This window comes from Jaculus jaculus, chromosome 2 (assembly GCF_020740685.1).
Source record: "Jaculus jaculus isolate mJacJac1 chromosome 2, mJacJac1.mat.Y.cur, whole genome shotgun sequence".
Taxonomy (NCBI): Eukaryota; Metazoa; Chordata; class Mammalia; order Rodentia; family Dipodidae; genus Jaculus; species Jaculus jaculus.
Genome location: NC_059103.1, coordinates 47,350,258 through 47,374,418, shown reverse-complemented (window position 1 = coordinate 47,374,418; position 24,161 = coordinate 47,350,258). Strand labels below are relative to the sequence as shown.

At 41.2% G+C, this 24,161-nt stretch overlaps 1 protein-coding gene across 8 annotated transcripts in view; it reads left to right on the top strand.

Moving 5' to 3' along the window:
* Positions 1 to 24,161, top strand: part of Ldlrad4 (low density lipoprotein receptor class A domain containing 4) — a 435,013-nt gene that overhangs the window by 331,939 nt on the left and 78,913 nt on the right. The window contains exon 2 of one of the 8 annotated variants that reach the window (XM_045142979.1): positions 20,187 to 20,254. The exons of 5 other annotated variants lie outside the window; for them this stretch is intronic. In XM_045142979.1, coding sequence (XP_044998914.1) covers positions 20,188 to 20,254 — 67 coding nt within the window. In that variant the 5' untranslated portion in view covers position 20,187. Of the gene's footprint in view, positions 1 to 20,186; positions 20,327 to 24,161 lie in introns of those variants that run through there. 2 more of the 8 variants (XM_045142980.1, XM_045142981.1) reach the window with 2 other exon arrangements.

Sequence of the window (24,161 nt, the reverse complement as noted above, 5' to 3'; positions counted from 1 at the left end):
TTAAAAGGAAATGAGAAAGAGGATAGAGTGGCATGTAATGGAGTCATATTGCTTTAACACTACATTTCTCCATGTTTGGGGTACATGTTGTTAAGTAAAATTTTAAATAAGGCAGAAATAAAATTAGTTACAGCTTGTCTTACCTTCCTTCCCCTCATCTTTCTCTTCTTGTGTCTTTAGAGGCTGCAGACATATTTTTTTCCTTCATGCGTGGTGTGTGTGTGTGTGTGTGTGTGTGTGTGTGTGTGTGCTTGCATGCATGTGGACACACGTGTGTCTGTGCATATGTGTGTGTTCACATTTGTGTGACAGCTGGAGGTTGATGTCAGGTGTCTTCCTGTATTGCCGTCCACTTTATTTACTGAGCAGGGTCTGTCACTTTAATTCAGAGCTCACTGATTGGGCTAGACTAGCTAGACAGTTTGCCCAGGGTATTATCTAACTCCTCCTACTCTCGAGCCCTGTAATTACATGCAGGCCACTATGCCTACCTGACATTTACATGGGTACTAGAGATTGGAACTCAGGTTCTCACAATTGGGTGGCAGTTGCTTGATCCACTGAACCATTTCCCCAGGCCCTGATGATAGATCTTTATGTTTTCTTACCTATGGAATTTGATACAAGATAAATTGTTGACTTTAAGATGGTTACTCTCATTTGAAATTGGCTAGAAGACAGGAAACTATAAAATCTACATTTTTAATGCATAGCCCCCTGAGGTATAGAGTAATTATTACCTTATTGTACAAAAAAAAAATCAGAACAGAAATTAGATCAGTTAGCTTTTTAGTTGAAAAATTAGTCTACCCTATGAGGTAAGCCAGATACGTCTCAAATGAATTCATTGTACTTAGACAAAGATTCAGTATGTAATTGAATTATCTCTTCTTAATAAGACTTATATTATTACATAGAGATTATTCAGAAGTTATATCATGGGCTGGAGAGATGGCTTAGTGGTTAAGGCACTTGTCTGTGAAGCCTAAGGACCCAGGTTCAATCTCTCTCCAGGTCCCACATAAGCCAGATGCACAAAGGTGAGGCAAGCACAAGGTTGCATATCCTTAGTAGGTGGTTCAAGTATCTGAAGTTCGATTGTAGTGACTGAGGCCCTGGCATACCAATTCTCTCTCTCTCTTTTTCTCTCTCTTGTCCTCGCTCTCTCTCTCTCTTTCAAAAAAAAAATAAAAAGAAGTATATCATTTTCTTGGATGGTACAAAAGTAGATTTTGTGGGTGAATTATTTCTGTATTCATTTTAAATAGATTCATTAATATTTTCCTTGTGTTATTTTAGAGAAAAATCAGTCTATATTAAACAGTAGATCTACTTTCCTAGCATGAGACAAATGATTGTTTTGGAGTATATCCCTACCCTCACTAGCCAAAGTCACTGAAGTTTATAATTTTTGTAAGTACAAATTGGATAAATAAAACTCATTAAGTATTAATATTTAAAATGTTTTGAATACTTAAAACATTAAGTATCATTGCATAGCGTTTTCTATAATTCATCATGTCTGAAAACTTGATTTAAATATGTGCTATTTAAACATAGCTGTGTGTGGTGTCTCATGCCTGTAATCCCAGAACTTGGGAGGCTGAGGCAAGAGATTACCATAGTTTGAGGCCAGACTGGGCTTCATAGTGTGTACTGGCCAGCTATTTATTAGTTACTTTGAATTTTTGCATTGCCATTTCCAGATAATCAGAGAACATATTTTAGTGAACAGAGCTGCTTATGTTTTTTTTTTTTTAATTTATGACTGGCCATTGTCACTTTTACAGGTTATTAGGAAACCAGGGACTGAGTAGTTTTTTTTCTTATGTGCATACTATGGTATGAGTGGGCTATAAGCACCCTGTACACTTGTCTGTTATGGCTAGAGGAAAATAGAGGGTGACCTTCTCCAGTGCTCATCTGCCTGTTTTTCTTTGCAATAGAATATCTTGATGGAGTGTCTTACTGCTTTGGGAAGTTGTCATTTGCAAGCCCCAGTGATTCTCAAGTCTCTGCTTCCCACAGGGTTCCAGTTACAGAGGTGCATGACCACATCATGCTGGTTACGTGGGTTCTGGAGATTTGAACTCAGGCAATCTCAGGCTTTCTCAGTCCTCCATGCTTTTAAAGAAAGCACATTTAAACTGCAAAGCCATCTCTCAGGCCAGAATACTAGTACTTTCAAGTTAGTAGAAACAAAACAGGAATAAATGCTGATTTCAAGATCCTTAGAACAAAGTGAAGACTCACAGTTACTCATGATATACCTCTCTCTAGAAAGAGGGAGAGTGACAAAGAGAGAGAGGGAAGGAGAGAGAATGGGCATACCAGGGCCTTCAGCCACTGTGAATGAACCCCAGATGTGTGACATTGCGTACTTGCATCACTGTGTCTGGCTAGATGGGACCTGGAGATTCGAACATGAATTCTTAGGCTTTGAAAGCAAACACCTTAACTGCTACGCTATCTCTCCAGGCTGATATATGTCTCTTAATTGCATGAAATTCACAGATGAGCATTAAAGCATATGCACTGAGAGAGTAAAGCATGGTGCTTGGTGATGTCTGAATGGAGTCTTTTCATTACAAATTAAACTATGAGAGCAGATTAAGTAGCCACATAATAAGGTGAAAGAAATAATTTCTCGCTTAGAGAACAAGGAAGACTTCACAGATTATCACTTAAGCTCTCATTTAAGAATAAGTGCAGTTTCAGAGGTAGAGGAGATATGTGAGGGAAAGGGTAGTTCAGCAGATAAATGTATGCCAGCAGGAAGTGTTGGAATATTGTAGAGTAGAAGATGATGGGGAATTGGGTGTAGCTGATTCATCCTGGTCATTGTGAGTCATATATCATATCATATTGAGGATACATAGTATGAACATGATTTATGACTGTTGTGACTGGCCTCAAAATGCTACTGAAGTTATGTCCACCAGGATTTATCACTGTGAAACCACACTTTCACTTTCTCTAAAGAAAGCCACTCTTCAGGGGATGGGGACATTTCTCACTGGTTAACTCACTTACTTGTCTGCAAAGCCTAACCACCCACGGTTTGATGCCCCAGTACCCATGTAAGGCCAGATGTACAAAGTGGCTCATGTATGTGGAGTTCGTTTGCAGTGGCACTATCCCCTGGCACACCCATTGCCTCTCTGTCTGTCTATGTTTTCTTTTTCTCTGCTTGCAAATAAGTAACTAAGTAAATAAATAAATATTTTAAAACAGAAAGCCATTCTTTAGGGGATAGACAGATGGCTCTGTGGTTAAAAGAAAAAATTCCTTTAAATGATGGTTAATGATTTAAAGGGCCATTGATAGATATTATCAATACATTGTGATGAAAACTAAGCATGGGTATTCTACACTTTTCATCAGACATAAGAAAATAATAAGTAGGGATTGGAGAGATGGCTCAGTGGTTAAAGGAACTTGCTAGAAAAGCCTGACAGCTCAAGTTCAGTTCCACAGTACCCCTATAAAGCCAAGTGTGCATAATAGCCTATGTGTCTGGAGTTCATTTGCAGTGGTAAGAGGCCTTGGCGTGCCTGTGCTCTCTGTTCTTTCTCAGTAAATAAATAAATAAAAGCATTTTTCAAATAGAGGACAATCATATACTAGATTTTACCTATACATTGAGGGATATCCTAATCTCAGCCTGACCTCAAAAACTAGTACTTAAGGTGATTTCCTAGCTGGGTGCCAGCCCAGCCCTGTGGTAATGTATTATTTAGGAATTGCTAAAAAGCCCAGATACCACTAGGACCAAATTCTTGATGGCCAGTCTTATTATTTTCACTTTGAATTTGTAAAACATGTTTTAAACAGAAACAAATACTCATTTTTCAAAGTACCAGTAAACTTCATATATTGAGATACAATGAATAAATGAATGGAATATAGATTTGCAAACTCTGACGCTTTGAAAGGTATTGGAGTGGGCTCTCTGGGAGGTTGCCTATTGATTTCACTGTTGTCAGTTCCTAAGCAACCAGTGCCAAATTTATCTTCATGTCACATAACTTGTGTAGTCATCTAAGCTGGTTGAAAGTCTTACCCCTGTGCAAAAATAGACCAGGATGAATGTTGAGGAGGAGTGTAGCACAGGAATGGACTGTGTTTGCGCATACTTTCCAGCAGGTGTCACTGTGGCAGAAACCATAGGTGGTGGGTCTTAAGTAGGAAGACATCTTTCGGAGATGGCGACCTGCAAGGGGTGAAGCAGGCACTCAGAGGCCCACCTGCCTGCCTTAGTTCCTCCATTCTCATCTGGTTCGCTGACAAGGAGGGCAAGTCGTTAAAGTATTGTGGAAGGCATTGTTAGAGACCCAACACTTTGTTCACAAACATTCTACGCCCTAGCTTACTCATAGAACACAATACCACAGGGCTGGAGAGATGGCTTAACACGTTTGCCTGCAAAGCTGAAGGACCCAGGCTTGATTCCCCAGGACCCACGTAAAGCCAGATGCACAAGGTGGCACATGCATCTGGAGTTTGTTTGCAGGGGCCAAAGGCCCTGGTGTGCCCATTCTCTCTCTTTTCTCTATCTGCCTCTCTCTCAAATAAATAAATAAATATAAATTAAATTGAAAAAAAATTTTAAAAAAGAAGATACTTTAGAAAGCATTACCACAGTAAGAGAAAGGGAAAATCTATGTGGAGAAAACCTAAATAACTGGTAGGACTTACTAACATATGAATAGTGAAGTTTTATTTTTAGCAAGGGAAACACGTAAATGGCTTTCGTGGTGCTTCTTGGGCAGCTACAAGATTCCAATAAGGAAGTCATATGTTTCCGGATAGTTGTTTATGTCAGTTACTGTTTGCTCAGAGATGCAAGATGGTTTTATATTGGTTGAGTATATAAGTAAAAAATATGTAACAGTCCAACCCATGACTGGGTGCTTATAGCCTTGGGTCGTTCTTCAATTATACTAACTATGAAACCATTTTTTAAAAAAACATATAGAAATCAGAGCTTACACTTCAACTATTCAAAGCAGGATCAAGGAGCTTGAGTGCTTTGAGCCTTACCCTTTGGAATTGGGAATAATAATGAAAAAGAATTCCAACTTCACTTTCCATGTTGAATGTTCAAAAGTCATAGCTGTTGCTAATAGGGCTGTTAAGAGTGTGGGAAATACAGCGCAAAGCTACAGTTGAAATTACCCATGGAAGAGTGTGCATGAAATTTCTGAGCTAGTTGGTGCGCATCATGATGGCTCTCTCTCTTTCTCCCAACAAAACCAAATAAAATTAAAAACCTCCGCGTCTGTGTGAAAGAAATGTCAGCAGTGAGCCTAATCATCAGTTTGTCACATACAATATGTGGGAGCTTTGAATCAGCTGCGAACTGTGATTCTCTGTCTCGTCACTTGTAAAAGTCTATGCTTGTGTCACCTGAGGGTCTGAGAAGCTTCTCTATTTCTGGATCTTAATGTCTCAGGGAACATCCCAGGCAGATAAGAGGGACTCCACATTAGCTTTTCTTTCGGTCTGTTTTTGCAAAGTTGCATGATTTTAAGGTTTTAACCTGAAAGGAATGTGAAGTTACTTAATATGTAAGTAGGTAGTTTTATTTGCTTATTGTCAAGATGGGCTTCTGCTGATGTGTTATCCTGTAGGATGGCATTTCCTACTGGCATTTCCTCAGATCACAGAATTTGAACTCTTGAACGTTTCTCAATGAGAACTAGAGAAGCACACTTTAAAACTCCTTAAGGTCTTTCACTCATCATTAAATTCTTGAGCACCATTTTTATAGGGAGCAGATGAGATAATTAAAGAGATATTTCAAGAAATAGGAGTGTACGAGAAAATGAATGGTTTCTGCTATGTGATTAAACTCTGCAGCAAAGACACTTGATGAGCGGCCATCCCCTGGAAGTGTACTTCATTATCATGAGTGCAATCTTGATTGTGTAGCTCCAGACGATGCTCACAGAAGAGTGGGGCAGCACCTATTCACAAATAAGTGCACTGAAACTTATTGACACTGGATTTTATACCGAGGTCTCCTGAACGTCATGAGATACTGAAAATGTTCTGTAGTGATGGGGCATGTTGAAAATTCAATACGAGAACTCAGCTTTGGAGAAGTTGAACTTCAAAGGTTTTCTGATTGTTGAATCCTCCAGTAATTACAACCATAGTTTTATTTATATTAGACAAAACCTAACAAAAAAGTTATTGAATAATGTGTAATAACAAAACTGGGCAGTTTGAAATATCTAGTAAGGATTATGTGGATCCTCTATTTTACACAATCTGATGGTGGAGACCTCTCTCCCTTCTGAGAATTACAGGGTGAATGAGAACTCTGTGGTCATGTAGATTGTGTGCCCTTGGAAACATTCTTTAATGTCCCTAAATTTCCATTTCTTTTTAGGCAGATATAGTGAGAGTAAATCCTGTGTCTGGAAGAGAAACTATGATGGAAGTCACTGTCTTTGAACCTTGTTCCCAGATTAGCCTCATCCAACCTGTCTCATTTCGCTAGCCTCAACTGAATTTTTTACTTGCAAATGTGTTATCAATGAATTTCTTTTTAAAAAATCTTTTAGGGGCTGAAGAGATTGCTTAGTGGTTAAAGGTGCTTGCTTTTCAAAGCCTGATGGCCCAGAGTTTGATTCCTCCGTACCCATGTAAAGCTGGATGCACAAAGTGATGCATGTGTCTGGAATTTGTTTGCAGTAGCAGGAGGCCCTGACATGTCCATTCTCTTTCTTCTCTCTCATAAATAAATACATAAATAAATATTTTAGAATAGTAACCTAATAAAGGGCTGGAGAGATGGCTCAGCCATTAAGGCACTTGCCTGCAAAGCCCAACAACAGGGGTTTAATTTTCCAGTACCCATGTAAGACCAGAGGCACAAAGTGGTGCATGCATCTGGAGTTTGTTTGCAGAACCTAGAGGCCCTAATGTGCCCATTCTCTCTCTCCATTTGCAGATAAATAAAATATTAAAAATATTTTTCAAATAAAGATTGTGTCTATTCAAGGTATGCAACAAAGTGATTTGATATACACTGTCCATTGTGGAGTGATCACCCATTGCTACTATGCTGTGTATCAGTACCCTAGAACTTGTTCAACTTATAACTGAAAATTTGAACCCATTCACCAACATCTCCCCATTTCCCCCAACTTATTAGCCCCAGGAAACCACTTTTTTTGCATATAAATTCTTGTAATACCACATATAAGTGACATTTTTTTAAAAAAGTATTTAGAAAGGGAGGTGGTGTACTTTTGAGACATAGGTGTTTTGAGATGGTTCCTGTCCTCCTGTCTCCCAGGAATCTCTGTGCTTCCCAGGCTGGGCCTCATGTGGGATCTGAAGTAGGGAGGCGGCATACTAATTTGAAAACACTCAGCTGCCAAGTTGCCTCTGCCGCGGGCTTAAAATAGATCAGACTGAGAATGGAAGGTAGAGCTTGAACCAACTGTTACCTTCTATCTTGAGACTGCTCTCAGTTGATTTCATGTAACTAGTAGAGCCGTTAGGAAGGGAAGGAAATTTAACACATTCAGCCCCTATTTCCCACTTCTTACTACTTGGGAACACACCTAATGGTTTGCTGTGAATGCACCTAAAGGTATTGATTGTCATTATATTTTTTTTAGTAAAGTGTATTTTTATCTTTGGGAATGACATACATCTATTTTAGGGATAAATAATGATGTTTTTGGAGAATATGAATATGGTCACAATATCTAATTAACCCCTAAACCAAAATCCATTGAAGTTTTTTGGTAAGGCTGATACTTTGATTCAGCTTGGTTTTAATTTACTTTATATATTTTCAAGCACAGGGGGAGGAGACAGAATGGGTACATCAGGGCCTCTTGTCTCTGCCAGTGAACTCCAGACCCATGTGTCACTTTATGGGTGCTGGAGAATTGAGCCTGAGCTAGCAGGTTTTGTAAAGCAAGCACCTCTAATAAATGCTGAGCTTGGTTTTAGATGGAGAGAATTAAAGGGATGCCCCAGGGACCTCAGAAGATGCTCTTTTCAGCTGTACTTGTGGATGCCAGTAGAGGAAGGACTGGATCTTAGGCCCTCTGGGGGAAAATATTAAGTATCTTGATTCCCCAAATCTGTTCACACAAAGGTAATATTTTCTAGATACAATGGTGTGAGAAGGGAAGCGAATGGAGTATTTATCACTGGGGGAGAAAGACACATAAGAGTGAAAAATGAACATTTTTCATTGTATTTTTCACAGGACTCCTTTCAACTCCACAGGAAAGAAATGTAGGGCACAAAGCTTCCTGACAGGATGCCTCCACAATCAATTATGTTCTACATCAGCGGGGAGACTGGGTCATAGCTGACGGTGCCGATAAGCGGAGGATCTATAGTTCTACATCATTAAGTGCTGATTAGATGCCTGCTCCCATGGGAGACACAGAAGCCAGGAGAATGGGCCCTGCTTTCAAGGATATTTAAACAGATGGGCTTTAAAGACTCCTCCAGTGATTCTCTGAGCTATTATATGATCCCTGTGGCTAGGTCATGGCTAGGCCATTTTCAATCTGCCAGGTGCCTCCCTCCTCCTATTTTTTTTTTTTTTGCTGATAATTAGGAAAATGTTGTGGTCCTTTCTCCCTTAAGTGTATAAAATATTCTGGATTGGAGAATGGCTGCTATCCAAGTAGCCCTTGTGAGACGCTATCTATGTTGTGAGGCCTGATGGTAAATTGAATACTTCTGGCTGTTTCCCTGACCCTATGTAAGCCATCGCCAGCAGCTGGGCCACCTGCCTTTGCCAAGACCTGAGGCAGGTGTGCTTGTCTTTCTGACCTGACTTGTATGCTTGTCACTCCTTGCCTGCTCAGCTCTTTGCTTTTGTGTTATAGAGGAGGTGAACAGGTCATTTATCAGTTCCTGTGTTCTTTAAAAAGTAAAGCCTTTGTGGGGACTGAGTGTTTAGCCATAGCAGGTGAAGGCTGCTAAAGTACCAGGTGACATTTCCTTCTTCTTGCATTGCCACTTCCTTCTGATTTCATAGTCTGGACACTCACTGAAGTGGCAGCCTTCCAAGCCTCCCTTGCAGATGTCCTTATAACTTATGGCAGGGGGGATGTCACTAAAGTTTGGCATTTTCTTCTCTTGGAAATATTTTTATTTATTAATTTGCAAACACAGAGAGGGAGAGAAAGAGAGAGAGAGAGAATGAATGAGGCAAGGCCTGTAGCCACTACAAACAGACACCAGATGCATACACCACTTTGTGTATCTGGCTTTATGTGGGTACTGGGGTATCAAACCCAGGTCACTAGGCTTTTCAGGCAAGTGCCTTAATTGCTGAGCTGTCTCTCCGGCTCTGCTGTTTTATTCTCCAGGCTTGGTACAACTTCGGTTTAATTTCATGCCTTCTCTGAAGGGTTCTTTCTGTTTTTCTGTGTGCAAGCTCTCCTCCCCCAAAAGAAAGCAAAAAAAAAAAAAAAAAAAAAGACACATTAAAAGGTAAAGCTTGGAGCTGAGTGTGGAGGCACCTGACTGTAATGCCAGCAATCAGGAAGCTGAGTCAGGAGGCTCACCCTCAGTTCCAGGCTATCCTGAGTGAGCCCTTATCTCAAATTAAAAAAAAAAAAATTAGGGCTGGAGAGATGGCTTAGCGGTTAAGAGCTTGCCTGTGAAGCCTAAGGACCCCGGTTCGAGGCTCGGTTCCCCAGGTCCCACGTTAGCCAGATGCACAAGGGGGCGCACGCGTCTGGAGTTCGTTTGCAGAGGCTGGAAGCCCTGGCGTGCCCATTCTCTCTCTCTCCCTCTATCTGTCTTTCTCTCTGTGACTGTCACTCTCAAATAAATAAATAAATAAAATTTTAAAAAATATAAAAAAAATTTTAAAAGTGAAACAGGAAACAGGGATTTGTGAAACTTGCCTCATGCATGTCAGTTATACTTACGTTACTTTTTTTTTTTTTTTTTTTACCTTGTATGCCCTGGTCTGAAAAGTAAAGGTAATTAAATTTCAACATGATTCAAATTCATAGTTTTACTTTAGTAAAAACCAAGCCATATCACCAAAGAAATAACTTTTCTATCTTTAGAACTCCCCATAAAATATACAGTTCCCAGATAGTTATATCTCCAAGGGTTTTTTTTTTTTTTTTTTTTTTTTTGAGACAAGCCCAACAGACTGGCCTTTTTATGAGAGAGAGAGAGAAAGAAAGAGAGAGAACGAAAATTGGCACACTAGGGCCTCCAGCCACTGCAATTGAACTCCAGACACGTGTGTTACTTTTGCACCTCTGGCTCGCGTGGGATCTGGCAAGCTGAACATGGGCCCTTAGGCTTAGCAAGCAAGTGTCTTAATCATTAAGCCATCTCTCCAGACCTCTCCAACGATTTTTGTAAAGTGATCGTGACCCACTCCCTGTCTGTCATAGAAAGGTAGGCAAGGGACATCCAGTAGTGAGACTGAAAGCTTCAGCGACCCTGACAGCCTCTGTGACAATCTTTTGTACTGTGAGGGTCCAAAACTGCGGGAAGGAACAGAGGTGACCTCAGTAGGAAGCCGGGTCAGAGCCGGGCAGTGCTGGCCCGAGAACAGCTTGGGCAGCTGTCCAGTGTGCAGCGCAAAAGGGGACGACACATACTCAGTGGCCTGCCAGGGTGGTGGGAAATCATGTGTCTAAGTGGCAGGGTTGTGACATTGGCATGAGCAGTTCCTCACAGCAAGACTGTCCTGGTACTCGGCTGTAGTGTAATCATCATTCATTCTTTGTTTCTTTCTCAAATCCCGTTGTCAACAAGCAAAAGAGATGAAAATGCAGTAATGCATTGAGCAGAATCTTTCGTAGTGGAGGGAAAGAAATGTTTGCATTTATTTGTGGCAGAGTTCTGTACCTACACCTTATTTTTATCTGAAAATGGAAATTTTTATTATTATTTTTTTTAAAAATGTGTTGCTTTTAGGATAGAGTCTTACTTGCAGGCTCACACTCTTTTTATTAATTTTTTTTTTAAGAACATACTTTGTATGGACACATCATGTGCTGGTACCGTCTTTTCCCTCTTCCCTACCCCCACTCCACAGGGAGCCCTTCTCAGTGGGATTGCTGGTATTCCCCATGGGGCTGGGGGTTATGTGATGTGAGAGCAGCAGTCAGTTGCTTTGGGGAGGCAATGCCTCTGGGCATGATGTTCCAACCTGTGGCTCTTATAATCTTTCCACCCCACTTCTGCAAGATTCCCTGAGCTGTGGTGGGCGTGTTTTAAGTCTACTTCAGTGATGAGCTCTCAGGAGCCTCTGAATCTCTGCTTTGTTTGGTGTGGAGTGTCCTCAGCATCTGTCTCCTTCTCCCTGGTGCTGATGGTCAGGCTCACCATAGAAGCAGCACTCTTGCTCATCTCCCAATTCCTCTAAGAATTACACATTTTTATTATTTATTTGCAAGGAAGGGGCATGCATGGGGAATTGGTACGTCAGTGCAACCAACCTCAAGATGCATGTGCCACTCTGTGCATCTGGCTTTATGTGGATTGGCTACTGGGGAACTGAACGCAGGCTGTCAGATCTTGCAAGCAAACACCTTTAGCCAAGAAGCCATCTCTCCACGCATAGATCACACATTAAAAATTTTTCTCCTTATTTTAAAATTTATTATCTGACATAATATATTTTGATCGTAGTGCCCTCCCATTAGACATTTTGAGTGGAGCTTCAATGATGTGAGTTTATGTTAAAGGGAAGAATTACATCAAAGTCATGAAACATGGCTCTGAGGAACGTGAGGACACTCTGTGAGGCCTTCAACAAAACCCTAAAAACTACTGTCCAACACGTGGGCACTGATTTTGTCATTTAATGATTTGGCAAACCAAGGTTATGAGTTTTTTTTTTTCCAGAGCCCATTGTGTCATTGTGGGGAGATATAAATATGTCTTTGTAACATCTGTTCCCAGGGGTATGACACCCTTTAGAAAGAGCAGGTGTCTAAGGCTGCAGGAGTTGCATCTGCTTGGTGGGACTTGGCAGTGAGAGTATGAAGCTCATGAGAGGCAGTTTGGAGGTAAAAGGTGCTGAGATGGATTATACTTTTTAAAAATTGGAGCTTTATTAGGATGATAATTAGCATCCTGTCACAGGCAACATGATGGGGTCCTGAAGCCAAAGAGAGAGAGTAAGGTGGGGGTATGCTCAAAAAATCTGAGGAGCAGCTGGGAAATGGAACCAGCCTAAATGTCCCTCAATTGATGAGTGGATAATGAAGATGTGGCACTGGAGTTCTACTCAGCAGTAAAGAAAAATGGAGTTATGAAATTTGCAGAAAAATGGATGGACCTGGAAAGGATTATACTAAGTGAGGTAATCCAGGCCCAGAAAACCAAGTGCCACATGTTCTCTCTCATATGTGATACTAGCTACAGATGATTGGGTTTCTGTGTGAGAATGAAAATACTTAGTAGCAGAGGCCAGTAAATTAAAAAGGAGACATAAAGGGAAGAAAAAGAAAGGAAGGAGGGTACTTAATAGGTTGATATTGTATATATGTAAGTACAATGATTGTGATGGGGAGGTAATATGATGGAGAATGGAATTTCAAAGGGGAAAGTGTGGGGGGTGGGGAGGGAGGGAATTACCATGGGATTTTTTTTTATAATCATGGAAAATGCTAATAAAAATTAAAAAATTAAAAAAAAAAAGAAATCTGAGGAGCAAAACTGGATGGACTATTTTATGAGTTCCTAGGGTAAAGGGGTGTGTCTGGGGATAGGCTAAATGAGAGAAGTCATGGAGGAGAGAAGCAACGGAGGAGAAAGTGGGAGATAATAAAGACGTTTGGTCCTTCAAAGTCTCTGCAGGGCAGAGGTTGTCCCCTCCTGCTGCCCTATTCCTGCTTGCCTGGAAGGCGCTAGAAAAGTGACCAATGATTTAAGGTCATCTCTGCCCAGGCAGCAGGGACTCTAAAAGTGATAGGATCTGTGTTCTAACAGCTGAGACCACCAGTCAGCATCAAAAAGATGATAAGGGAGAGAACATGGGCCAAGTGAGTTCCTTTCTTCCCTGGACCTTACAAGATAATAATGTGTGCTGGAGTAGAGGTCAATCCTTGTTTTCTACTCAGTATAATAGGTTTTCTCATTTTCAGACATGATTTGACCCAACAAAGATGAATAATATAGTGTTAGATTTTGGCTTTGTGACTTTATACTGTTGTTTACTTTAATATTTAGTTAAGCATTTGAGAGAGCAAGAAAGAAAGAGAGGATGGGTGTGCCAAGGCCTCCTATCATGGCAAATTAACTCCAGATGCATGGGCTACTTTGTGCACCTGGCTTTACACGGGCACTGGGGAATTGAACTCAGGCTGCCAGCCTTTGCAAGCTGTCACCGTTAACTGCTGAGCCACCTCTCCAGCCCTTTAAACTGTTCTTGACACACTCTGAAAAAGAGGAGGTTCTAATACATATGCATTCACTTGTACACTGAGCCTGGGCCTGTCCACATTCCACAAGGGAAGCCATGTCTCTTATACTTGCTCCTATTTTACTGACCTTGTCTTGCATTGTTTTGGTTTGTCTTGGTCAGTATTGATTATTTCTAGCCTCAGTATGTTAGAGTTGGCATACTTTGGGGGGAGTAGGAAGTTGCCATGTGTGCTAAGTCAAACGTTCGTAAGAAGGACAAGTGTGCAGCGTGCCTATTTTTTTAATCTGAAGGCGCCTAGATAACCTGTATGGCAGTCACCTTCTCATTGCGGGGACAAACACTCAACCAGAAGCAGCTTATGGGATGAAAGGGCTTACTTCAGGCTTATGGTTTGGAGGGGAAGCTTCATCGTGGCAGAGGAGGCTGGCTCACCTCATCACTCATTTGTAACATAGAGAACAGCACGTGTGAGCTGCCTTTGAACACACGGTGGGTTAGACTCATCAACACCAAACTCCTCCCCCAGAGACACATCTCCTCTCGCAGGGCTCTACCTCCCAAAGGCTCCACCAACTGAGGACTTAAGCTTAATCACCAACACCCGAAGCTGTGGGGGTATTTGCAGTCAAACCACCCCCACCTGAAACCCCTGGGTAGATACGCTGAGCACATATAGGAGGCCTTTGTGCCTGGGGTCTTCCTGGCCTGAGAGCTCTTCTTGCCAATAGTGCTCAACTTCTTGGACCTATGCGCACAGCCATCTCCATGGTACCTGTTCCCAGAAGCACCATCCATGTCCACCATGGAAGCACTTCCGAGAAATATGCTCTTTTGTAGAAGACCCGACGCTTAAATAAAGACAGAATCCCTCTAGTTATTTATAGCTTCGGAAAACACGTTCTCAGGGTTCAACTTCTCCGAAGGCTTGAGACCACTAAACACAGAGTGTTCTCTTGGCTGCTTCTCTGTTTTCCCTCAAAGGCAAGTGAACTTGCTCTGCCAGTTGCTATCATCTGACAGATTTTAATCATTATGTTGGTAAAATAGAGGGGAAAAAATGCTGTCCTTCAAATGGAAATGACTTTTTTTTGCCCAAAATATTAGCATATTTTCTCATTTTAAAAACAGAACTAAGCAGTGATGTCTGCTGCTTTTTACACTCAGCTTGAAAATGCCTTGGCCTATTGAAGGTAACGTAGTTATTTTTAACAGTGTAGATTTGCTATTATACGCAGCATGGTTGATAGTGATTGTGTCATAGATATCGGCCTAGTGCCTTAAAACTTAAGCATTCCATCACATTGATGACAAGTCTAGAAGAAGGTTGGATAAACTGGTACAGCAGCTCCGCTGAATCCTTAGAGACTTGGGATCTTACTATCTCTTGCCTCACTCACCCACCCAGCACTTAGCATCTAGTTGAAGAGGGCTTTCTGGAATTCCAGATATCACATACACACTGAAAGCTGAAGTATAGAGGAAGAACGGAAGGCCAAAAGGATGCGTTCTTCCTACCTGGAAGTCCCACGTAACATATCTGTTACTATGTCATAGCCAGAACCGTTCCACATTGCTGTACCTACCTGCAAGAGAGGCCATATAATGTCCTATTTTTGTATAGAGGAATGGTGGGGGGGAAGGGTTGGGTAGAATTCAAACCAATGAAGTTTATGTTGTATCAAAACATGTGACCATAATTATGATTTTAGGCTCGTGTGTTGTAATAACGTGTCCTCAGAGACAATTGGGTCTATATCCAACTCCCTCTCACTTCAGCCATATTATTTAAATTGACTATTGAACAAAGTTCAACTATGCAACACACATAATCAGACTTAGTCTGCATCATTGTTAGGAGAGCACGTGGAGAGGCCATCATGCTCTGCACATGTTTTGTGTCCTATCCATTAGCTGCGTGCACTGCATGCCCTACTCAATACGTTTCTGTTAATGGTCACTCAGTGTGCAAACTTTGTGAGTGAGCACTTTTCAGAGGACTGAAGGAGTGATCAACAGCATAGCTGAGCTACCCGGAGGTCCCTTGTCTCTGCGGAAAAATATTTTGCAGTTGTGGGATAGATCATTTTATAAATTAATTTTTAAAATCAGATGAATTCATAGCTGGAGGCTGCTTATCCTCACCTTATTTTTTAATTTAATTTAATTAATTTTGGCTTATCGAGATAGGGTCTCACTCTGGCCAAGGCTGACCTGGAACGTACTATGTAGTCTCAGGCTGGCCTCGAACTCAAGACAATCTTCCTACCTCTGCCTTCCGAGTGCTGGTACTAACGGTGTGCAGCACTGTGCCCAGCTCCTCACCTTCTTTTAAAAGGAATTTATTTTATATGTCCTTTGAGGAAGAAAATATTCTTAAACAAAGTAGTGCTACTAATTGGTATTGTGTTGTGGTCAGGTTCACATTGCTGGCAGAAATCACCTGACCAAGAACAGCTTGTGGGAAAAAAAAAAAAAAGTTTATTTTGGCTTACAAACTTGAGGGGAAGCTCCATGATGGCAGGGAAAACGATGACATGAGCAGAGGGGAACATCACCTCTTGGCCAACATCAGATGGAGAACAGCAGCAGGAGAGTGTGCCAAACACTGGCATGGGAAAGTGGCTATAATTACCATAAATCTGCCCCCAACAATACACTGCCTCTAGGGACATTAATTCCCAAATCTCCATCAGCTTGTAACCTAGCATTCAGAACACCTAAGTTTATGGGGAACATCTGAGTCAAACCACCACATTCCTCCGCCCCTGACCCCCATAAACTGATAACCATCTGCGATATAAGATGCAATGCACTCAGTGCAACTTTAAAAAGTCCCCATAGTTTTTTTTTTTTTTTTATCAATCCTAATGATGTTCAAACATCCCCATAATCCAAGGTCTTTTAACTGAGCCATAATACCAAAAAACCCATCATGGCACAGAATAAACATTTACACTGCTACAAAACGTGGCATTGGGCATAGCAAAGGAATATTCAACCACTACAAGATTTAAAAAAGGGAAAACATCAAACTCTGAAGCTCCAGTCAGTGACAAGTCTCCTAGTTCAATAATTCTAACCAGCAACAAGTCTCTGGAGTTCCAATTCTACCCTTCCTGCTAGGCTACTCACAGTCCTGGAAAACTTCATCCAGGGTCAGCAGCTTTCCTTAGCAGCCATCTCGTGGTCCCGGTATCTCCACTGGGTCTCCACTGTAATCCATGGTTCATCCTCACAGCCCCATGGGGTCTCCATGCAGGCATCCAGCAAATCTACTTCACACTGCCCATGGCCATTTCCAAAACATAAGACCGTGTTGCAAATTCAATGACCCTCTCGTTCCTGTATTTCTTATGCTCCATAATACCAGGTAGGGTGCCAATTTGTTAATCCAGGGGGGAATAAAGCAGACTTTAAAGAACAGGATACTCCTTGAGCACTCAGGCCCCTTCAAAAGAGTCTGTGTTACTCCTGTTGCCCCAATGCAGGTCAGCTGACCCAAGCTCAAAGGTTGTAATCTCTCATATAATTGCAGCTGAACAGGCAGCAGTTTCAGCCCAAAGATTTCATTTCTGTGCCCTCTGCTCACACCAGTCAGTTTCTACACAAAGCAATCCTATACAAGTTCTCAGAACATGGGCATGACAGACAGCAAGCCTCTCATGCAAATTGCTTCTAGCCCAGTCCAACCCATGCTCTTTCTCCAAACCTCACTGTCCATAGTTCTTGCTGCATTCAGGTCTATCAACTCTGACCAGAATAGTCTATTAAGCTGTACTTAAAGCACTGCAAGGCATCTCTTAGGCCAAGGTTTCAAATTCTTCCACATTCTTCTTGAAAATCAGCTCCAAAAGGCCAAAGCCATACAGTCAGATGTCTAGCAGCAATCCCACTCCTCGGTACCAACTTCACTATTACTGTCAGGTTCACATTGCTGGCAGAAATCATTCGACCAAGAGCAGCTTGTGGGAACATAAAGGTTTATTGTGGCTTAGAGACTTTGAGGGAAGCTGTATGATAGTAGGGGAAAATAATGGCATGAGCAGAAAGTGGACATCATCCCGTGGCCAACATAAGGTAGACAATAGCAACAGGAGAGTGTGCCAAACACTGGCATGTGGAAACTGGCTATAACACCCATAAGCTGCCTCCAACAATGCATTGCCTCCAGGGGCATTAGTTCCCAAATCCCCATCAGCTGGGAATCTAGCATTCAGAATGCCTAAGTTTATGGGGGCCACCTGAATCAAACCACCACACATTGCTTTGGGTTAATTTCTCTTTTGATATAAATTGATAGTTGTACAAGCAACTTAGTTAACTTGTATAAGATTTCCCTTGGAAAAATAGGAAATCTTTATAATCATTTGTTTTCTTTATTATGTACAAGGGGGGCAAGACAGTTGGATTTCTATCAAAATTAAGCTTCGGGTCTTAGAAAGTATGTTAGGCAAAGGTTTAGTATTTTATTTTACAGGTGGGTTTTTCTTCCCAGGTCTTTGAAGAATAGATACTTCCAAATTAACTGAAGGAAAGATAAAAGGCATTGATAGAAGGTGACCCTTTCATTTGTTCAGCAAATTGACCCTCATATTTTGGGTCGTACAACAAAGAATGTCAGACACATCACTTGTCCTGTGTATGTCAACTCTTCTGTGCATCTGTGCCCTGAGTATTGAGATTACAAATGTGTGCCACAATGCCTGGATCTAGATTTTTTTATATATATATTTATAGCCAGAGAAGCAAATGGAGAACTACCTTGGTAGAAAGAGTGAAATCAAATTTAATTTCAAATATTTTGCTCCTGTCCAGCTAATGAAGATGTGAGTACAGGTTTAGTTCTTCTAGAAGCAATAGAAACGATGTGTGTTTTTATCTATAAAACACTGGTTTATTGACAGTCTTCATACATATAGACCATATGTCATGATCATAATCCCCTCCTACCACTTTCCTTTTCCCTTCTACCCAATCCAGCCTCCACTAAACCCCTTCTTCTTCCTAACTAGTCCCTCTTCTGTTTTGATGTCCTTATTTATGTTTTTCCCTCTTACTATTTAGGTCTTGTGTAGTTAGTATCAGCCACTTTGTGTCTGAAAGACAGTATTGAAAAGCGATACTGTCCTGCCTCTTCTTTAGGCTCTTACATTATTTCCACCCAACAGTCCCTGAGCTTTAGAAAATGTGATAGAGATGTCTCCCTTGGTGCTGAACACACCACTGTTATCTCTTCCCAGCACTTCGCTGAGGTTTGAGTTTCCCCACTGGTCATTGCCATCTGAAAAGAGGCGCTTCTCTAACCAAAAGTGAGAATATGAAGCTAAGTGTTTTGTGAGAGTTGCACCATGTACTCCACCTCATGTTTCTAGCTCAGTAGTTCCTGGTCGGGAGCTTCATGAAAGAGCAGCTACCCTTTCTCTAGGCTGATGTCTGTCCACAGTGTGAACTTCGTGAGCTTGTGGACAGCCTTGGGTGAAGACCCTTTGGGCTGTTGATGAAGACACTGGAATGAGCTGTTCACAAGCTCGTGGAAGTCTGTGACTTTCAGTCATTCCAAATGCTCACCTCTCTTATTTGATAATAAAGAAAGCTGTAGAATAACTAGATTTTCAAAAGCATTTCTAATATCAAATATAATGATGGCTATTCCACTGTCTGCTATTTCTGCCTGTTACTTGAGTTCTTTATGTGTGTAGTAAAGTCTGGTAGGCTGTCAAAAAAAAAAAAAAAAAAAAAAAAGGAAAAGAAAAGGGCTGGGGTGCAGTTCCTTGGAAATGCTGGCAAAGTGGCACTGCCCATTCTTCCTAGCATAGTAGCACTACTGTCTATAGCAAAACGTTCAGACGACCATTTCTTGTCACAATGTGATTTACACCTAGACATCTTCCTCAGCATGGCACTGACTCCTTTGTGTCAGGAACTGTGTTCTAGCTTATCACTGTACCCCCAGCACCTGATACCTAAGGTCATCAGAAGCATTTACCACCCCTTGTGCTGCAGAATAATGTGATAGCTACACCTTTTCCTGGATGCTGTTGTCCCAGGGTTAAAATTTATTGTTGCTTGAGACCAATGGAATTGGACACAACTGAATTCTGGACCTTGAATGTGAGCTCGTCACCCATCACCTCTGTCAATATGCCCTCCAGATGCTACCTCTGAGAGGGCGTGTCCCACTGTTGCACTGTTTTTGGAATGGTCTTCAAAAATTGTAATACGGTTTTAGAAGCAGTGAGCTTCTTGCTTCTTTTGACTCAAGTTCTACCAGATTCAACCAGTAGCCACAAGGGAAATAAATCAGAGCTGGAGACATTTCTGGTGGGGATATATTTTGGAGATTCCTGGTTTTTGCTTCTTGCCCCCTCTCACACCTCCTTATAGCACAAAGCTATTTTAGAAGGAGAGGGTGATAGGTCATCCTTTTTTAAAAATTTGCTTCCTTCTCCAACTGGGGCACAGATTATATTAAAAAAAAAAAACATGAAAGGGGACAATAACTCCCAGAAGTATATTGAAAGGGGTGTTTATAAAGCAAGTGTCTGGGAAGAATATTTTGTCTCCTAAAAGTTACTTTAAGTATCAACACAGTTATCTCCTTGCCCAGTTTCCTGTGTAGTTTTCAGAGCATCATTTAATGTTTGTTGTCTTCCATTCTGAATCTTCTGGATTCTGAATGAAAGAAATCCTTTTGGTTAGAATTAAACAGTCATTTTAAACGAGCTTACTAGCTGGGTAGTGAGTGCTGTCCTGAGTTAGTTACATCAATTCTTCATTCTCTTCTTAACAGAATGTGGATTGGCTGCTGTTTGTGGCACTCTGCTGGCCTCTGGAGCTCAAAACTTCCCGATGTGTTGGGTGAGACACCAGATACACGTGATGGGTAGATCATTCCCAGCAGTATCGGGAGGATGTGAGTGTCAGTGTAAGGTGCGCTGTTACCAGTGAGAGATGGCCATAACACTGTTGTCATCTGTCTGTCTTGGGAGGAAGGTCAGCCCCCAGGGATGTCCCTGAGATCTGCTTCATTCAGGAAGCCCCTGACTCAGTACTTGGGACGACCTGGCTGAGGAGGAACTACAGTGTGAACCAATGCAGCACATAGGAAGTGCCCACATCCTAGTCAGTGATTTTTTTTTTCTCTTAACTTTGAATTTAAATCTTACTGGAATCACAGACAAATGTTGCAAAATGAATCTTGCAGTTTAACTGAAAATATACATTTTGGACTGTGGCATAAGTGTTGAGTAAATTATTGGCTAAACTTTGACCCTTATCTTTTTATACTTTTTTACTTTTTTAAAGCCTGATTAAATGGGGTTTACATGGATATGTTGAAAAGCTTCACCTTTGAATGACACTTAAAAGATGTGTTTGGAACTGTGTTATTACAGGAAATTTAAATTTTAACAAAAAAAAGTACAGGGCATAGCGGCATAGCTCTGTGGTAGACAGATCCTGGGTTCAGTCCTCAGGACTGAAAAAATACATTAGTTTTTAGTATATACATTATATTTTATGGAAAGGAATCCTTAGCATAAGCTTTCAAACAATATTATGAGAGGTGGCAGGGGAGATTGCTCAGCAGTTAAAGATGCTTACAAAGCCTGCTCACTTGAGTTCGATCCTCCCCAGCACCTGCATAAGGCTATATGAAAAGTGATGGAACGTGTCTGTGATCCCAGTGAGCCTGTCACCATAAGAGGCTGAGCCAAGAGAATCCAAACCTCATGGGCCAACCAGATTAGCTTTCAGCCTGTGGAATAAGAGCACAGACACTTCAAGGTTGTCCTCTGACCTTCACAGGCATGCTGTGGCACACATGCATGCAAACCACACACACACACACACACACACACACACACACACACACGAGAGAGAGAGAGAGAGAGAGAGAAATTATTTAAAATACAATATTATTGATTGTCTTGGCCCTTTGCATGCTAAATTCTCAGTGCCAAATTTTCTCATGACATATATATATATATATATATATATATATATATATATATATATATATATTGTTTTATGGTATAACATTTTGAAAAGCAAGTATCTGAACAGGTATATGAAGCTAGTTTTAGGTTTCTGCAAATTGTAGCCCCTGAAATTGGAAACAGATCTGATAGTAACACAAACAGTTCATAATAGGAAAGTAAACTCGTGGGCATGCTGTTCCCTGACTGCATTGACTGGAAAGAAATTTGATTACTTGGGGAAATGAGACTAATATTTCATTGGCTGTATGGTGTATGAGAGACGGGTGGGGGGAGAAGCCCATCCACCAGTGTCTGAGACCTGACAGAACTGAGGTTTAGATTCTCTGCCTAATAGTCCTGAGGGGCTTGTGTGAAGATTGGTTTCCAGGCTGCTGGAGAAACACCTGGAGCTGCGGTTGATATGGCTCTGCATTGACATAGTGATGTTAGAAATGCAGGCAGGGGGACTTAGGGCTCAGTTGAGTCTAATTAGAAAAAAAGAGCAAACTTTGAGAAAAACCCTACAAACAAAGAAAATGGAGAATTTTGTTATTCTCACAAAAAGAAAGAAAGAAAGACAAAGAAATAGAGAAAGAGAGACAGAAAGAAAAAGAGAAATAAAAGGAAGGAAGGAAGGAAGAAAGAAAAACTAAAACGTGGATTAATTTCCAGTGATAGAAAGGGACAAGACAAAACAAAAGTAAAGGAATAGGGAGCTTTTGTGTGTGGCACTTCAGCATGACATGACTCCTTTCCTGCCTAATGAGTAAATGGAACCTTAATAAAGAAAGATACATACTGCTTTTTCAGTTGCAACTTGATTTGCTGTAGATGAACTCAGTATCATTTGTCTGTGTGAGGCATGCCTCTTAAGGAAACCAAGTCAGCTTACCTGCCAATAGATTGTATTTTCAGGGTTGAAAAAGCACTAACAACATAGCCCAGCTTAAGCCTGAGATTTATTATTATTTTTTTTTCATGAGCTCTGGAATCATAGCTGGGTCTTTCTGTCACTATCTCTGAAACTGACTTATCATTTTTGCTTTCTGAATATTTCCACACCCAAATGAGGCTTGCTGTGAGGAAAGAAAGGGAGAACACTACTTTTCTACTTCTTTATGGTGGACTGTACCAGTTACCTTCTTGTTGTTGGGCCAGAACACCTGACCAGGAACAGGGCTTATTTCAGTTTACAGTTTTGATTGGAAGTTTCGTCATGGTGGGAAAAGAATGGCAGGAGCAGGCAGCCGGGTTTCACACCTTGTCACACTAGCAGGGAGCAAGCATCGAGAGTGAGCTTGCTGACACTGGCAAGTGGGGCTGGATTATAGGATCCCATGGTTTGCCCCCAGTGATGCACCTCCTCGGTAAAGCTCCACACCTCCAATGGCTCTACAAGGCGGAGATTAAGTATGAGGCTTAATTACTAACATATGAGTTTATGGGGACATTCTACATTCAAGCCACCACTGAGGGGGAAAGTGGGGAAAGTTGATCTGTAATTGCTAGTGGTTTTTAGCCTTTGAGAATCTGATGGACATCAAGGACCTTCATCTCAGCAAAACACAGATGGGCTAGATGCCACCTTAGAAGCCCATCTACAGTGTCTCAGTTAAAAGGACCCATGACAGACTCACTCACTAGAGACTTGTTTTCTTTATGTAGTTAGTTACTTTCTGGGGAATAAACACTTTACCATTGTGTGCTCTGATACATATATACCCTCTTCCACTGAACGCCTTCTTCTTTCCAATGAGCCCCTCTTCTATTGGGTGTCTTTTTTATCTTCTCCCTCTTCCACCATACATGATGAAATGTTGATGGGCCCAGTACTGCACTTGTCTTGTGAAGGTGACAACAATCACTATGAGGTCATGAATGCAATGGTGACTTCATGTCTGGAAGACAGTGCACCAGAACACTCTTCCCCCATCCTCTGGCTCTTCCGTTCTTTCAGCTTACTATTCTGCAGTGCTCCCTGAGTCTTGAAGGAGATGACATAGTTGCTTCGTTTAGTGCTAAACACTCAATAATCACTTATTCTCAGCACTATCATGAGTTTTGATTCTTCCAAGTTGTCACTGCCAACTGCAAGAGGTCCAAAGGTGAGAGCAGTACTAATCTATAGTCATAAACATAAATATTTAAAGGATGATTTGATGGTCACGACATATCTTTTTTTTTTTTTCTCAAACAAGAGTAGTACTTAATGCCTATGACCTCCCAACCACAGGCTTGTGCTTGGGTTTTCAATACCAGGGATGAATTGCCTCCCAATGGATCAGGCTTCAAATACAATGAGAGAACAGTTGGTTACTTCTGTAACAGTCATGCCCCTATTGCACCTGGTTGGTCAGTTGTATAGCTTGCAGGGTCCACTGCTGGGTAAGAATGTTGATGACTTTGCTCTCTCAGAAACCTATGTTACACTTTCTAGCACTGTGACCTATTCCTTAAGGAGCAGATGTCAAGCTCAGTTCCTGCTTTAATTCTTAGTGTCCTGTTACTAAAGTATGTGGTATCTTCAACATTGGTATCTTCCCATTGTGCTTTATAATTTTATTTATATAAGTTGTTTATTTATTTTATTGACAATTTACTTAATTGTAGACAAGCAAGCACCCTGAATCATTGAGCCATCTCCCCAGCCCCAGATTTCACTTAAATTTTTTTTCAACTTTTAATTTTGCAATTGGGTATCTAACCAAGTTGCTAGTTGGTTGAAGCCTACAATTATGCTCTATATAACACATTTCTGCTGGCTGATATTTTCCTTTAGTAAATAT